Source organism: Microtus oregoni, unplaced genomic scaffold (assembly GCF_018167655.1).
Source record: "Microtus oregoni isolate MIOR12 unplaced genomic scaffold, Mior012 000023F_ref0000262, whole genome shotgun sequence".
NCBI classification, from domain to species: Eukaryota; Metazoa; Chordata; class Mammalia; order Rodentia; family Cricetidae; genus Microtus; species Microtus oregoni.
In genome coordinates, this window is record NW_024543082.1 from 19490681 (window position 1) to 19506766 (window position 16086).

At 45.2% G+C, this 16086-nt stretch overlaps 1 protein-coding gene across 4 annotated transcripts in view; it reads left to right on the plus strand.

Moving 5' to 3' along the window:
* Positions 1–3888: 3888 nt before the first annotated feature.
* Sidt1 (SID1 transmembrane family member 1) overlaps positions 3889–16086 on the plus strand; it is an 88719-nt gene continuing 76521 nt past the window's right edge. For 2 of the 4 annotated variants that reach the window (XM_041673021.1, XM_041673022.1), the window contains exon 1: positions 3891–4709. In XM_041673021.1, the coding sequence (XP_041528955.1) occupies positions 4488–4709 (222 nt within the window). In that variant the 5' untranslated portion in view covers positions 3891–4487. Of the gene's footprint in view, positions 4710–16086 lie in introns of all 4 variants that reach the window. The other 2 variants (XM_041673024.1, XM_041673023.1) reach the window with 2 other exon arrangements.

The following is a 16086-nucleotide window of genomic DNA, read 5'->3' on the forward strand; positions in this document are numbered from 1 at the left end:
ATGTTCATAGCAGTATTATTTGTAATAGCCAGAACCTGGAAACAACCTAGATGCCCTTCAATGGAAGAATGGATGAAGAAAGTATGGAATATCTACACATTAGAGTACTACTCAGTGGTAAAAAACAATGACTTCTCGAATTTTGCATGCAAATGGATGGAAATAGAAAACACTATCCTGAGTGAGGTATCCCAGACCCAAAAGGATGAACATGGGATGTACTCACTCATAATTGGTTTCTAGCCATAAATAAGGGTCACGGAGTCTACAATAGGTGAATCTAAAGAAGCTAAGTAAGAAGGGGAACCCAAGGAAAAACATATAGTTATCCTCTTGGCTAAGGGAAGTAGACAAAATTGCCGGGGAGAAAATTGGGATCTTGGGGTGGGGTGGGTTGGGGGTAAGGGGAGATGGGGAGAGAAAAGTTAGAAGGGAAGGAGGTCGGGCCTTGGGAAAGCAGGAGGATTGGGATAAAGGAAGGTTGGACAGGGGAGCACGGAACCACAACTCTTAGTTAAGGGAACCACTTTAGGGTTGGCAAGAGACCTGACCCTAGGGGGGCTCCCAGGTGCCCAAGCTGAGGTCCCCAGTTAGTTCCTTGGGCAGTTGAGAATAGGGAACCTGAAATGACCCTATCCTTGAGCAATACTGACGAATATCTTGCATATCATCATAGAACCTTCATCTGGTGATGGATGGAGATAGAGACAGAGACCCACACTGGAGCACTGGACTGAGCTCCCAAAGTCCCAATGAGGAGCAGAAGGAGGGAGAACATGAGCAAAGGAGTCGGGACCACGAGGGATGCACCCACCCACTGAGACAGTGGAGCTGATCTATTGAGAGCTCACCAAGACCAGCTGGACTGTGACTGAAAAAGCATGGGATAAAACTGGACTCTCTGAACATGGCGAACAATGAGGGCTGATGAGACGCAAAGGACAATGGCACGGGGGTTTGATCCTACATAATGTGATGGCTTTGTGGGAGCCCAGCCAGTTTGGATGTTCACCTTCCTAGATATGGATGGAGATGGGAGGTCCTAGGTCTTACCACAGGGCAGAAAACCCTGGCTGCTCTTTGGACTGGAGAGGGAGGGGGAAAGGAGTGGGGGGAGGGGGAAAAGGGTGGGAGGAGGGGGCGTAGGGTGGGAGGAGGGGGAGGGAAATGGGAGGCTGGGAGGAGGTGGAAACTTGTTTTTTTTTCTCCTTTTCTCAATAAAAAAAGAGAAAAAAAAGAAAAAAAACATGGGAATCAATAAATTTTGTTTTCATGAATGAAAACAGAAGTTCTTATTTTGCTATGACAAGTGATTCATCTTCTAAACATAAAGGCAGAGGTTTAAAGGCAAGCAGGGAAGTGAGAAAGTTTTATAGTGAAAATAAGGGAAGGCTTTGGAAGGCTCTGATTGGCTCCTGGTACAGAGACACTGAAGGCAGGCCAGCAGCAGGGTACCTCATGTTGGTGAGTTTGCCTGGCCTCTGATGAGCCCATGTGGAAATCAGGACAAAAGTCAACTGACTCACTGTACCAGTTCCCAGCGTCTGCACCACTTGCTGCCAAGGTTATGGTTTTGGCCTTCTGGGCTGCTTGCTGTTAAGGCTGGCTTCCTTAGCTGACTGCTCCAGAAAGTATTCTCCAGGTTATACAGCCAATGGCCGTTTGGACATTCTGTCTTCACTGTGAGGTTTTAGCATTGGTAATATTAAAAGTGATGGGGCTGAAGAGATGGCTCAGAAGTGAAGAGCACTGACTACTCTTCCAGAGGCCCTGGGTTTGAGTCTCAGCACCCACATGACCGCTCATAAGGGTCTGGAACTCCACTCTCAGAAGACCAGGCACCAGGAAAGCACATGGCGCACAGACATGCATGAAGACAAAGCACCCAAACAAAGAAAAGTGAATAAATAATTTTAAGTGACTGCCTGCTAGGATACATTTTTTTTTTTTTTTTTTTTTTTGCTTTCATAAGTCTGCTTTACTGCATTTCCAACCTGGGCCTCGCCTGGAACAGGCGCATACACATGAAGAATGCACTTTGGTTCTGTTTTAGTTGTACAACCTCCCACTCAATTCCACACCATTTCACTGTGGCGAAAAGCATCCCTGACAAGGATACATTTTTTAACTACTGGCCTGGCACTCATACGATAATATTCACAGAATAATATTTGTTCATACACCTTTCCATTTTTAAAATATATTGTTAAGTGCATTCCTCCTCCTTATCCTTATGACAACTTTGATTCTGAGATGACGATTGGCCTAGCTCATTCAGTGGATTGTGGTGGTCCAGCCTTGACCGGTTTCAGGGCAGGATGTGTAGATTAGAAACATTAGACAGAGACGCAGAGTAGAGGTGGGAGGGCAACCCAGTGGATACTGAACCTGCCCACTTTTATTTTGCATATGTATTGGCAGAAGACTGCTTTACCAAGATACAAAGAACAAACAATAATTACCTCTTCAATACCCAAAACATCAAGTAACTACATCCTGAGCTAAGTATTCTGTTAGGCAGGAAATGAAGCAACCACACCTTAGGCCAGGCATCCTGTAGGCAGCCAGACCCTGGGTCAAACCTCCTGCCAATAATCTTGAAGGGGCAAGAGTAGGTCTGAATTCTCTGACCTTTAGTCGAGGTAGAACGGATCCATTTCTGTGGATAATGGCTAGACTCGGGATTAATCATAGCACAGAATCGTACGTCATCTCTATCTCCATTTTCTAGTATGCAGACCACCTATATTAATTTCAAAAAAGTTCTTTTGATTTAATACTAACTTCATATGACGACCCAAAGATCTTTACAGCTGCGTCTAACTATAGAGCTGTTCTCCGTGAATCAAAGTCAAATTCCAGAAGGAAGGATGGCTTTACCTGATTTGTCCAAACGAATGTGGTGGAATGAGAACCATGATGGTTTGTGCAGGCGGCTCAAGCTAAGGGCTTGCTGAGGCCACATCCACATTCTCCTCTATCAGAATAAAACAGAATCTTTTCACTTGCATTTAATTGTTTAGCTGTTTTCTGTGGATAAAAGTCAAATTCTACATGGGTAAAATCTTGAAAGATCCTATGAAAGGTCATAGTTCCCTTTGCATACCTGCAAAGCCGTCATGTGGAAGAGTTAGCTTTATTCCCACGGCTCTAGAGGGCAGGACTCGTGCAGAGTGGAAGGAAGGCTGATTTCATCTGAAAGTATGAATTATCTTTCTAATAAGGAGATGTTTGACTGCCTAAGAACCTGTAAGATGCCAGTTCCCAGGTCCCATAAAGTTTGTGGCGGAGTCTTCAAATCAAAGACTGCCTGAACTGGCTACCGCAGCGAACCTCAAAGGCCTTCAGATTAAATTTCATTTAACTTTGCAGAAATGGTATAAATATTTTCAACGCTGCAGTTTAAAGTCACCCCAATTCTGGCTCATTGTGCGGTGTTTCTCAAAAACTTCGGGGGGGGGGTATTTGGCACACCATTGAAATCACAGCACTTGGAAGATTGAGGAGGAAAGATCTCGAGTTCAAGGCCAGTATGGACTATACAGTTAAGACCCTACCTCAAAAAAAAAAAAAAGGAAAGAAAGAAAAGAAAAGAAAGAATTAAAAAGAACAAAAATGCAACTTAGAACCCTGAAAATTCTTCCAGAATCGGAAAGAAAATATTGCCGAATTCAAAGGCTCAAGAGGTTTGGGTGGAAAGAAAAGGTATCTGCCTAAATACGGCCACTAAACCCTGGTTGATCCCTTATGGAAGCAGTCTTGAGGCTGAGCTGTGGACTGTTCTCTTAATCATATGTGTTTTTTGTAACTGTGCATATTTACATACACGCACATATGGCAAGGGAGAGATGACGTTGAGTCTCTGTGGAGAGTAATAAGGAAATAACAGGTGTCTGAGAAGGGCTTCTGTGAGAGCAGGGCGGATAGCCAGACATTTCACACCTGCAAGAGTCCTGCAGGTAGAGCGGAAAGGAAGGCAAACCGGGGCACCCCCTTGAGAGGGCACACTCTTTTGCTTTCTGTTCGCGTGCCTTCAGCTAGAGAGCATATTCGTTATATCTTGCACCCGATTTCCTCCTTGATGGCTGGTCACATAGATTCTTCTAGACTAGCAGCGACTTCTCTGTGGGGTTTGTTATTGTTTTGCGGTTAAGAGGGAAGAGATCAGTGAACATTCTCTCTGGTAAGTGGAGGGTTCTCAGCGATGAGAAGAGGAAGACTTCAAAGCCGAAGGGGAAAGCAGCTTTCGCTGGTCCCCACGTCTCGCGGTACCCCTACTCCATACGCGTGACCTCCTTTGGAGACCCCAGGTGGCACATCAGTATTTGATCTGCTCTTCCCCAGACTGCTGCGGGCGTTCGGTCACACACCACCCAGCTGCTGAAGCCGGAGCCCAGCTCCGCAGGCGACTTTGGAAGGACCATCTCCGTGCTCGCCCCCTGCTCGGGCTGCTTGTGTTTCCGGGCCCCCGGGGCGCGGCACCCACCATGCTCGGTTGCCCACGGCTGGCGCTGCTCTGCGCGCTGCCCTGGCTCCTGAGGGCAGCGGTCCCCGGCCACCCGGCAGAGCCCTTTGCCCAGTCCCCAGAGCTGCTCCGTGATCCCCGCGACCCCGCCAGGGCCGCCGACTTTGATCACGTCTACAACGGGGTGGTGAACCTCAGCACCGAACACATCTACTCCTTCAACCACACCAGCCACCCTGGCCAGGTAAGAAGCTCGCTCTCTCGGCTGACTCAAACTTCCGAGACCGCCGAGCTGCACCCAGGATGAACCAAGGGAGACCTCGGGGACCTGAAAACCCCTCTCCCTGCCACTCTCCTGTGAGGCAATCGCGACCCTGTCTCAGCGTCAGCACCAGCTTCGGGCGCCTCTAGATTTCACCTCGCTCCCACCCCAGCCTGATCGCTGCCATTCTTGAGCTTTGCAGAGGCGCTGGGACCCGCATCCTCTACGGATTCTGGCTCAGGTTGGGCCTTTTTCCAGAATGTTTGGGTGGCTATCGGAGGAGGGCGGGGGAGGACGAACCTGTTCCTAATCCCCTGCGGATCCTTCTGTCTTATGGCACACGGATGGCACACGGGGATGGAATCTGAAATGGAAAGGAAAGTGTGTGAGAGTGGACAAGTCTCCTGCGTTCGCTACCATTGCCACACTGTGTACTCGGGTGTTTTTTTTTTTTTTTTTTTTTTTTGAGTCAAAGACGTTGGAACGCGATGCTCAGGCTCACTCAGGTGATCTGTGCAGGCTTTGATTATCCGTAAGGGTGAAAATTGATGTGAAAGTTCTAGATCCGTTTGACAAGAGTTATGGTGGGGCAAGGAGGAAAGAGAATTATTTCATCAACCATGCCTCTGACTTAGGTGATTATATAATGTAAGACAATGCACGTAATTTATATTGTCTTTCAAATCAGATACCTTTAGGAGGGGTGGCTGTCCGGTGTACCTCCTTTCGTATCTTCTCGTATAACAACGCTTTTTGCGTTCCTCACAAGGCGGCATTCCCTGCCCCCTTGGGGACATTTCAGAACCAGATGATAGGAATACCTTTTTGTCCCTGAGCCTCATTCAGGGTCACAATCCAAAAACTTCCTTCCTTAGGACTGCCGTTGTTCTCCAGTGCCTTTCTGTGTGTCTTGAGAAAGTGCCCCAAGTACCCCCATCTCCTGCCTGACACCAAATCCTATGGCATTGTCCCCATGGCAGCAGAGCCTTCGCCTTGCTGGACTCCTGCAACTCCTACACGTGTGCGAAGCCATTCAATCACATACCCCACACAGGGGACTCCTGCTTGCCCAGTGTGGGGTGCGCACCAGCTGGTTGATGTATTACACGTAAGATAGGACCCTAGTTCTGTGGTTTCCTGTAACTAGATGAGAGTCTTGAAAACCGCAGGGTCTCTGAGGTATAGAGCCAGCTTCGTCCTAAATCAAACAGCATGTGCAAAGAGGAACATGACAGGCTGTGGTGTTCCTTGCAGTTCTTCTGAGAAACAAATGAGATTTTGTTTTTCTTTGTTTTTATTTTATCTGGGTGTATGAGTGTGTGTGTGTGTGTGTGTGTGTGTGTGTGTGTGTACCAATGTACTTGTGTGGTGCCCATAGAGGCCAGAAGAGGGCACCAGACCCCCAGGAACTGGAGTTATAGGCTATTGTGAGCCTAGAGGCAGGTGGTGGGCACTGACATGAGGTCTTCTGGAAGGGCAGTTTGTACTCCTGTTGGCTGAGCCCTCTTTCCAGTTTGCTTGCTAAGAGTCCCATTATGTAGACCAAGCTGGCCTAGATTGTGTCCTCCTCTGCCTCAGCAACGTCAATTACAGGCATGCACCATCCCTTTTGGGGGACTAACCGCTGTTTTATGTTGCTTCTGCCTTTCCCCCTTATTATTGCAAAAGTCCCTCGACCCCATACAAGTTGTTCCGTCTGTACTTGAGACATCTGTACTTGAGATCATCTGCTTGACTTTCCTTGGACACTTGAGATATTGAGGCCAGGAGCACAATCATGTTCTGTTCCATATTTCAGAGCTTTATAAATGTTTTCTGTAAAACTAAATAAAAAAGTGAATAAAAGCCTAAGGAATAGTTAAGATGAAGTCAAATAAGATTAAATATTGGAAAAAATATTCCATTGTGTCCTTTGTATTTTGCATATGAGTGCATTAAAGCACTTTTCGTTTTATGAAACAATGGTGATAGTTTAAAGACCGTCTCCACACAGCACAATAAAAAAAATCAACAACTATAAGCAAGCCTTAGAAGTTTTACTAAAATGTTTCTAGTCCTAGGAAAGAAAGCACAAGAGAAGAGGTGGGTTAAACCAGAAAGACCAGCGATAACTATTGTACTAACTCACCAGAGATCCCCCATGGAGGGCAGGAAGGATTCCCGGGGAGACCTCTTCCTTTCCAATTCATCTTGGCCACTCCCTCTCTCCACAGTCCCAAATGCTGGCCACCACTATCTAAATTTTTATTGCTGCTCCATATTGAACAACTTTTACCTCCACTTCCAACTCCGAACTTACTGAGGAGCTAAATAGAGATCGGTCGAGTGGAGAGGAGAATCCTGGGTTTGGTAAGGCAGGCCTTTGGGGTCGTTTCCCACTACCCTCCTCCGGTCAAGATTTTAGTTTGCACGGTGGGGGTGGGTCCAGGTTTTTCGTTTGTTTAAGTTTTTATCTTTTGTTCTTTTGAAGTCATTCTTGTTTGTCATTGTGTTTTTCTTTGTCTTGAAGAAAGAAGTCTAAAATTCAGGCTTTAGTAAGAGGGGAGGGGGCAGGTGCCTTTGCTCTGGGCCTTTCCCATCAGCCACTGCGTCTCCACATGGATCCACACGGAATGATGTCACCTGGCTTGTGTCACTCTAGCTGAACTCGGCACCAGGAAAAGTTTGATATGCCTTGAGGCCGGGACTAGTGTAAACATGAAGTTGACATTTAAAAAAAAAAAAGTCACCGAAAGGATGGACTGACCAGTTTCTAGACAAATAAAGGAATCAGTGGCTGAACGTTCAGGCTGAGCAAGGTAAGCTTCATGGCATGTCTCTGGAGAGGAAGTGTTAGAGTTACACTGTGCAAACAGGGGCTGAACCACAGGGCTCAGTCCACCAAACAGGAAATCACCTTGCAGGGAAGTCACTGGGATAAATTGACTGGGACAAGGACGCAAACACAAGTCTTTAGGGAAATGAGAACACCGTCGTGGGGACTGGGAGGAACACTCTGTGCCCACTGGGGCTGGTTCACCATCAAAAACCCATATAGAAAAGTGGAACCTGTGCACAGCAGGCGGCCTTCTCTGAGGCTTGCAGGAACAGAATTCCATATAGGCTACAGCATTTGGGAAACATCGCTTTTGTTTACTAAGCTGAAGCCTTTATCTCTTTTTGTTACCTGCCCACCATTTGCTTGTTTTTAAATGAGTGTACAGAGTGATAGGTTTCATTGTGTTGTTTCAAACTTAGCTTTGTTTGCAAAGCTGGTCCATCCTCCTGCCTCTCCGCTGTCTCCTGGCTGCACCCCCGGCTGCACCCCCATTCTGCCCTTCTCCTGTTCAGTCCCCAGTAGCCCCTTTCTACTTTCAGATCACGGACTCTGTTATCCTTCTTCCTGAAAACCTCTTCTTCTCTTTTATGGTCCCTTTCTGGTCTCATGACCTATACCTACACCCACTCCCGCATAAGTACACATCAAAAAAATAAAATCTTGGACATGTCTATGAAAAGTTAGTGCAGTATTTGTCTTTCTGAGTCTGAGTTGTTTACTTAGTGTAACAGTTTCCAAATCCACCCATTTTTCGGCAAGTTCCATAATTTCATTTTTCTTTACCCATGAGTAAATTTGACTGTGTGTATGAATCGCATGCTCATGACTCATTCATCTGTTGATGACATCTAGTGCGAGTGCATTTCCTTATCGTGAACTGAGCATCTGTGAATGTGGATGTGAGCGAATCTCTGCCTGACTTACAGAGTTCTTTGGTTATGCCCAGGAGCAGTATAGATGGGCCGTATGATAGCTCTATGTGTACTTTTTGGAGAAATCTCCGTAGTGGACGCCCAGTTTAAACCCACACCAACAGCAGATAAGGGCTCCTCTTTTCTCGTACCCTTTGCATTTATGTTCTTTTTGTTTTGTCTTTTGAGACAGGGTTTCTCTATGTAGATTTAGAGCCTGTCTTGGAACTTGCTCTGTAGACCAGGCTGGCCTCGAACTCACAGAGATCTGACTGTCCCTGCCACCCGGCATTGAATTAGCGCTTTGAACAGCAACCACTCTGACACGGGTGAGTGGGAATCTCAACTGTAATGGGTCTTTCTCTGTCCCACCGGCCAGCTCCCAAACGATGACGCTGAAACACCTCACTAATTATGAATGTCGGCCTTAGCTCAGGCTTGTTTCTAACTAGCTCTTACATCTTAAATTAACCCATTCCTATTCCTCTACACGCTGCCGCATGGCTCGTGGCTTTTACCTCCCACCCTGCACGTCCTGCTTCCTCTGCATCTGTCTGGCATTTCCACCTTTCTTCTTCCCAGAGTTCTCTTTCTGCCCTGAAGTCCCGCCTGTATATTGGCCAATCAGCTTTTTATTACACCTATCACAACAATACATTTTCACACAGTGTGTAGGAATATTCCACAACACTCAACCTGTGCTTTAATATTCGTTTCTTTGATGGTTAAGGATGCCAAACAATTTATTGGCCATTCGTGTCTCTTCTTTTGAGATGTGTCTGTTTGGTTCATTAGCCCATTTGTTGACTGGCAGGGGTCATTTCCTATTTCAATGTTTACAATCTTTGTATGCTCTACATGCAAAGACCTCTTTCCCTGATTTGAAATATAAATGGCAAGTGTGCCCTTCTGTTCTGTGGCCGACAGTTCACTCTGCTGATAGCTTCCTTTGCTGTATAGAAACCTTAATTTAATTCTGTCTGGTCTGTTGATTCTTAGGGTTGTCCTCTGTTACCAGAGTCCTATTCGAAAAGGTCTTGCCTGTGCCTATGTCTGGAGGTGTCTTCTCTATGTTATCCTGGAATGGTTTCAGAATTCGGGGTTTTAAATCAAGGATCTTGATCCATTTGAGTTGATTTTTGTGCAGGATGAGTGATGTGAACATAATTTTACTCTTCTGCAGGTAGGTATCAAGTTTTGCCAACATCATCTGTTAACCAGGATGTCTTTTTTTTATCAGTGTATGTTTTTAATGCCTTTTTCAAAATGAATGGCCATAAAATGCGTGGGTTCACTTCTGAGTTTTCTGTTATGTTCTATCGATCTACACCTCTCGTTTTGTTTGAGCATCATGCTTTCTTTGTCACTATGGCACTGTAGTGTAATTTGAGATCTGGTATTCTTTGTCACTTTAGTGTAATTTGAGATCTGGTATTCTTTGTCACTTTAGTGTAATTTGAGATCTGGTATTCTTTGTCAGATACCTCCAGCTGTTCTCTCTCTGCACTGGATTGTTTTGGTTATCTGTGGTCTTTTTGTTTTACCATATAACTTTTACCATTTTTTTTTCTAGTTCTTCAAAGAATGTCATTGAAATTTTCATGGGTAGTCTATTGACTCTACAGATGACATATTGGTAATATAGCAATTTCCACCAAGTTAACTCTGCCTATCCAGGAGATAGACATAAGCATCTACCTTATGTATAGTGTCTTCTTCAATCTGTTTTTTGGTTTCTTATTTTTGGGAGGAGGAAGAATCTAGAAATGGTTTATATTTAAGTTGTTTGAGAATTTCATATATAAGTACTGCATTTACATCATTCCCAACCCTTCTTTTCCCTCTAGAACTACTCTCTTGTATACCCTCTCCCTCTTCCCCTCAGTTTCACTACATTTTTTGTTTGTTTTTTTTTTATTTGTTTGTTTTTCCCTAGAGAGAGGGTTTCTCTGTGTAACAGTCATGACTGTCCTGGGACAAATTCTCTAGACCAGGCTGGTCTCAAACTCACAGAGATCTGCCTGCCTCTGCCTCCTAAGTGCTGGAATTAAATGTGTGCACTGCCACCACCTGGCTCATTACTTCTTCTTTAATTTGGGTGTGTGTGTATGTGTGTGTGTGTGTGTAGAGCTAACTACGTAGGAATGGATAATCTACCACGGGTGCTCATCTCAGGAGAAGACTACTTCTTCTTTTGTCAGCAGAAATTAATTAGTTTGTCTATTAATTGTAGCTCTTCATCTAGAGGTGGGGCCTTCTGAGAGTCTGTCTCCATGGTGTCATCGTACTGGTCTTACTTAGGCGACTACATTTTAAAGGTTTCACGGGTTCAGCTTCCCTGTCATACGTAAGGACATTGCCTCATGGTAGACATCGTGATTCCTTGGCTCTTACAATCTTTCTGCCTCCACTTCCTTAATGTTCCCTGACCCTTAGGTACAGGGACGGTGTTGTCGATAAATCAACTAGTGTGGGACACCTGACACAGTCAGTTGTCTTCTGTGTTTTGACCAGTTGTGGCTTTTTGTGATGGCCTCCATCTACTAAGAAAAAGAGCTTCTTCCATGAGGGGGTGAGGACTAGGCTTCCCTGTGAGTATAAGGATCAGTGTTTATAATGCAGTTGAGAGAGCATCAGCACTGAGTCCTCTGGGGTCCATGACCAGGTAGCTGTCTGTGTTTTCAGGGCCAAGCATACATTCTCTCCCATCGAGTGGCCCCTAAGTCCAATCAGATGCCCCAACGATTAAGTACCACTCTTGTACCCTTGGGGACATTTGCTATGATTGTCATTATTGTGGTTCATAGACTTTGCAGCTGGGTAGACTGTTGTTTTCTTTCTACCCTCACAGGTTGTATAGCACCTTCTGATGTTATGGAGCTAATCCTCGGGGAGATGGCTCCCAGAGCAGTTCCAGTTCCAACTGGATTCCTCCAGGTCACCTGTCCAAAGTATGTGGTGTCTTCAGCACTAGGGTCTTACCTTCAAGTTCTGGGACGCAGCCAAGGGTAACAGCAGTGGGCCATTTTATTTGAGGAGTGTCTTCAAGTCCCCTGATCAGCGACTTGAATGGAGGTTCCCCCATGCCTGGCATTGGGGCTGTTAGAGTCTATGGCTCTTGGTGGTGGTAGTGGTGGGGGTTTCAACTCAAACAGCATAATTTTCGTTAAAACTACATAGTGTGTGTGTGTGTGTGTGTGTGTGTGTGTGTGTGTGTGTGTGTAGAGGTCTCTTATGTTCTTGTTTAGGTATTTTTAAGCTGTGGTGAGTGGAATATTTCCCCACTTTTTTTCTTATCAAATTTGTTATTGACATATAGAAAAACTACCATTTTGTTGTTGATTTCGTATCCTTCAGCTTTCCTGATAAAGTGTTCTACAAGCTTTCACCAAAGTACAAAACCATATTGCTTGCAGTAGAGATAATTTGACTTGTTTTTCTGGTTTGTACTCCTCTTTTTGTCTTCCTCTTCTCTAGGTAAGACTTCAAGCACTATATTGAATAAGTGTGGAAACACTGGACACCCATTTCTAGGTCTATATTTTAAAGAAAATTATTTCAGTTTTTCCAGTTTAGTATAATTTTGTTTATTAATATTTTGCACTGCATTGGCAATTCTAAGTAATGCAGAGGTGATTCCAAGAATACATAAGTGATATGGGATTCCCTTCTGTATACTGTGATTACCATTAATGAATAAAGAAACTGTCTTGGGCCTGCACAGGGAATGGAAGTAGGTGGGGGAAAACTAAACTGAATGCTGGGAGAAAGGAGGTGGAGTTTAGAGAGAAGCCATGGAGCACTGCCAGAGACAGACATGCTGAAACTTTGCCAGTAAGCCACTGCCACGTGGCCATACACAGATTAATGGAGATGGGTTAAACTAAGATGTAAGAGTTAGCCAATAAGAAGCTAGAGCTAATGGGCCAAGCAGTGATTTAATTAATACAGTTTCTGTGTGGTTATTTTAGGAGTCTGGGCAGCTGGAAAATGAACAAAAAACCTCCCTACTACACATAGGGATATGCATGAGTTGTAGGAAATGGTGTGGATATTCTAAATGGTGCTCAAGCATCTGCAGAATGTGATACCCTGGGGTCTGTGTAGCCATAGCAAGGATGCTGACACATAACCACAGCACACATTAAAACCTGGATGTGGTAGCCTCAGTTCTCCCTTTTTTGGAACAAGCCAGGGCATGCTGGTTCGTTGTGTACTGAGGCCAAGAAACCTTTGTTGTCCTCCCACAGTCTCCTAAACAGAGCCTCTGCTTGTTGGAGGGAGGACTATCTCATTAACACGTTATCTAGATGAACAGCCCTACAGCAGCACGTACCACTGGCAGATCTGGAGTCTGAGAAGGGCTTGTTTCCTGGCCTGCAGAGAGCCACTCCCTTGCTGCATCCACAAAGGGGCAAGAGTGCAGAGAGGCAAGCCTCACGCGAAGCAAGGTCTCAAGGTCTTTTCTCATAAAGGCACGGATTTTATCCTGTGACCTAATTACTTCCCCCAAAGCTCCATTTCAGACATCATTTGGGGGGGGGGGGGACTAGGTTTCAACCTGTGAAGACTCGAGTGAGGTGCGAGACATAAGTGTCTAGTCCATAGCAACCACCCCCATTTCTCTTTCACTGTGAAAATGACCTCAGTAGGCCATGAGGGTGCTTAGGGGCTGACATCACTTCGGTTATGGAACTGATATTGTGGTGGGCACAGCTTGATTACAGACCGAGTCATAGAATGGATTCTGTAAGTTTGTGGTATCACATGTAGATGGCGTGACTAGTCTGAACTGATACATAAAGCACACACCAGATTTCAAAGACTAGATATAAAAACAATATCAAATATTCTGCTGATTTGTGTGTGTGTGTGTTTAAATGGGATGATTTTTAGATATTTAAGATTGAATCAGCCGGGCGGTGGTAGTGCACATCTTTAATCCCAGCACGTGGAAGGCAGAGGCAGGCTGATCTCTGTGAGTCTTGGCCAGCCTGGTCTACAGAGCTAGTTTAGCTGGACAGCCAAGGCTACACAGAGAAACCCTGTCTCAACCCAACCCACCTCCAGATGAATTGTTTTTATAAAGTTAATTTCATTTATCTGTTTTTGCCTTTTCAACCTAGCTTCTAGCAGATATTTAAACAGGCATATAGCTCATATTTTAATTTTATTGGACGTCCCTGAGCCAAGAACTACTAAGTTCTAGAGAAATCCTACATTCTGCATGCAGTTCAGTTGGAGGAAACTGAGCTTCAAAAGGCTATGATCAGGAAGCAGAAAGAAGGGGGAAGGTGTTTTGGACACAGACGAGTAACCTGATTTCTTTTCTGACAAGATTCTTTTTTTTTTTTTTGGACTTTTCGAGACAGGGTTTCTCCGTAGCTTTTGGTTCCTGTCCTGGAACTAGCTCTTGTAGACCAGGCTGGCCTCGAACTCACAGAGATCCGCCTGCCTCCGCCTCCCAAGTGCTGGGATTAAAGGCGTGCGCCACCACCGCCCGGCTCTGACAAGATTCTTTATCGTGAGCTGTAGGCCTATAATGGGCAGCTTCTCATTGGCTGTTTGGTTAGCTTAAGTTGCTGCTTATAAAGAAAGCACGAGACAAGTGTTTCATTCTTCACTTGCCAAACCTGAGAATATTGGCTTTGTTCCCTCGCACCCCTTAATGGTTGCACAGGTATCCGTTATTGGTTTAGACATACTTGATGCATTTTGGGTCGTTGTTACTTTTATTTTTCCTTAAGGTTAAAAAAAAAATAACCCATCCTTTGGGATTGAAGGCCAGCTCAAGCTAGTTTCTGATTTATTTTGACAGGTCTGTTTATTCATTTGCTTGTTGCTTTGATTTTTAAAAAGAAATCTCCTGTAGCCCTGGCTGGCTTTGAAATCACTATGTAGGCAAGAGTAACCTGGAGCTACAGATGCTCCAAGTGCTGGGGTTGCAAGCGTGAGCTGACACACCCGCCTGATCTCTTGCTTGCTTTTGTGACTGTGACTGTTGCTCTTGTTCTTAACCTGCCATCGGGCACGGGCTCAAGAAGGCCAAGTCACAGTGAGAACTAGTTTTTGGAGACCATCGTACAAGAACTAGAGTTCCTCATTGCCCACTGTTGATAACGACTTTTCCAAGCCCTCTCCATGGGAAGATCTAAGGATGCATTGTATCATTGACCAATATCATGACTTCCGAGTCAGATTTGGAAACCTGAAGTTTCATTTGCTCTCACTGATATCCCATCTACCTCCCCTTTCAGACTCCAAATCCCGGTTCTCAACAGGCTAAGCTTGGCTATACATACTCTTTCTCCCACAGTGAGAAAGCGTCTGTTTTAACTAGGGATATTAATATTACCACAAACCATACAGCTCCTAGGAACAGTCTGTTTGTGTAGTTCCTTGTAAACGAAGCTTACTGTAGCACCACCCAGCTGCTGTGCCGAAGGTCACACGGCAAGTTCTATTGGTAACGAGATACTATTAAAGTGTTAGGCTCTTTCTGAAGTTTAAGAATTGATTCACTTTGTTAGTTTTTCTGTTTTTTGTTTTGTTTTTGGTTTTGTTTTTAGTTTTTCCTTTTTTTTTTTTTATCTGTAGAGCATGTGGCAGTAAAGGTCTAACCCTTGAGTTTCAAACCTTGGGACAAATGGCTGAGGTGCTGATTTAACATATCAAAGTGGATGCTGGCTACCAGGTTCTCCCAGCATCCTCAGTCCCAACCTCTCAGGGGGCCCTCCCGGCTGGCATACCCACTCCCTCTCCCTTAAACTTCTCCAGCCCAGAGGCTGGGCTGCCCTTCCCTATATAATCCCATCATTTTGGATCATTCTGGTCCCTTTTGTCTGCTCTCTTTTGGGACTCCTGGCTATCGCCCCTGGTTCCCCTCTTTCCCCTCTCTTTCCCTACCCCCTCTCCTCACATGGAACAGCTCAGTCTGATGGTGTTCACTCTGGACTCCCTTACGTGTCCCTGCCTCTGGCCGTGCTCCCCCTTTTATCCACAATAAACCTTCTCCTCCACCACACCTAGGAGCAGTCATGTCTTTTCCTTGTTTTTTTCATTCACTACCTTCTGTTTCTGTCCTCTGCGCATTCTCCTTCTTCTTTTTCTTTATTGGTAGTAATGTATAAATTTATGACCTTTCATAAAAGTTTGTTTTTTAATTAAAAATTGATTTTGGAATTTTATACATAAGCACTGTATTTACATCATCTCTGTGACGAACCTCTGGACTGGCGAGAAAGAACAACCACCACACCAGAATTCTACTCAGATCACGCTTTACTGGAGTGCCCTTGATTGAGAGAGAGCATGAAGCGAAGGGGTCAGGAAACGAGGGGTAGGAAGGGAAGGGCAGGAAGCGAGGGGCCGAGGGCACTGAGGCAGCTGCTTAAATAGGGAATTGGCACATGGGTTGCCCTGTGATTGGCTGCCACCAACAGCTGACACCAGACCGCATCAGGATAGGCTCAAGGACCCTTATCCACCGCGCATGCGGGAAGCGGGGGACACGCCGCTCTCAAAGGCATAGCCAAATGTGGAGTTGTTTATTTCCAACAAGACAGGATGTCGGCGCCATCTTGTAATGGCGATCCTGTCCGGCTCACTACACATCTCCACCCCTCCAACT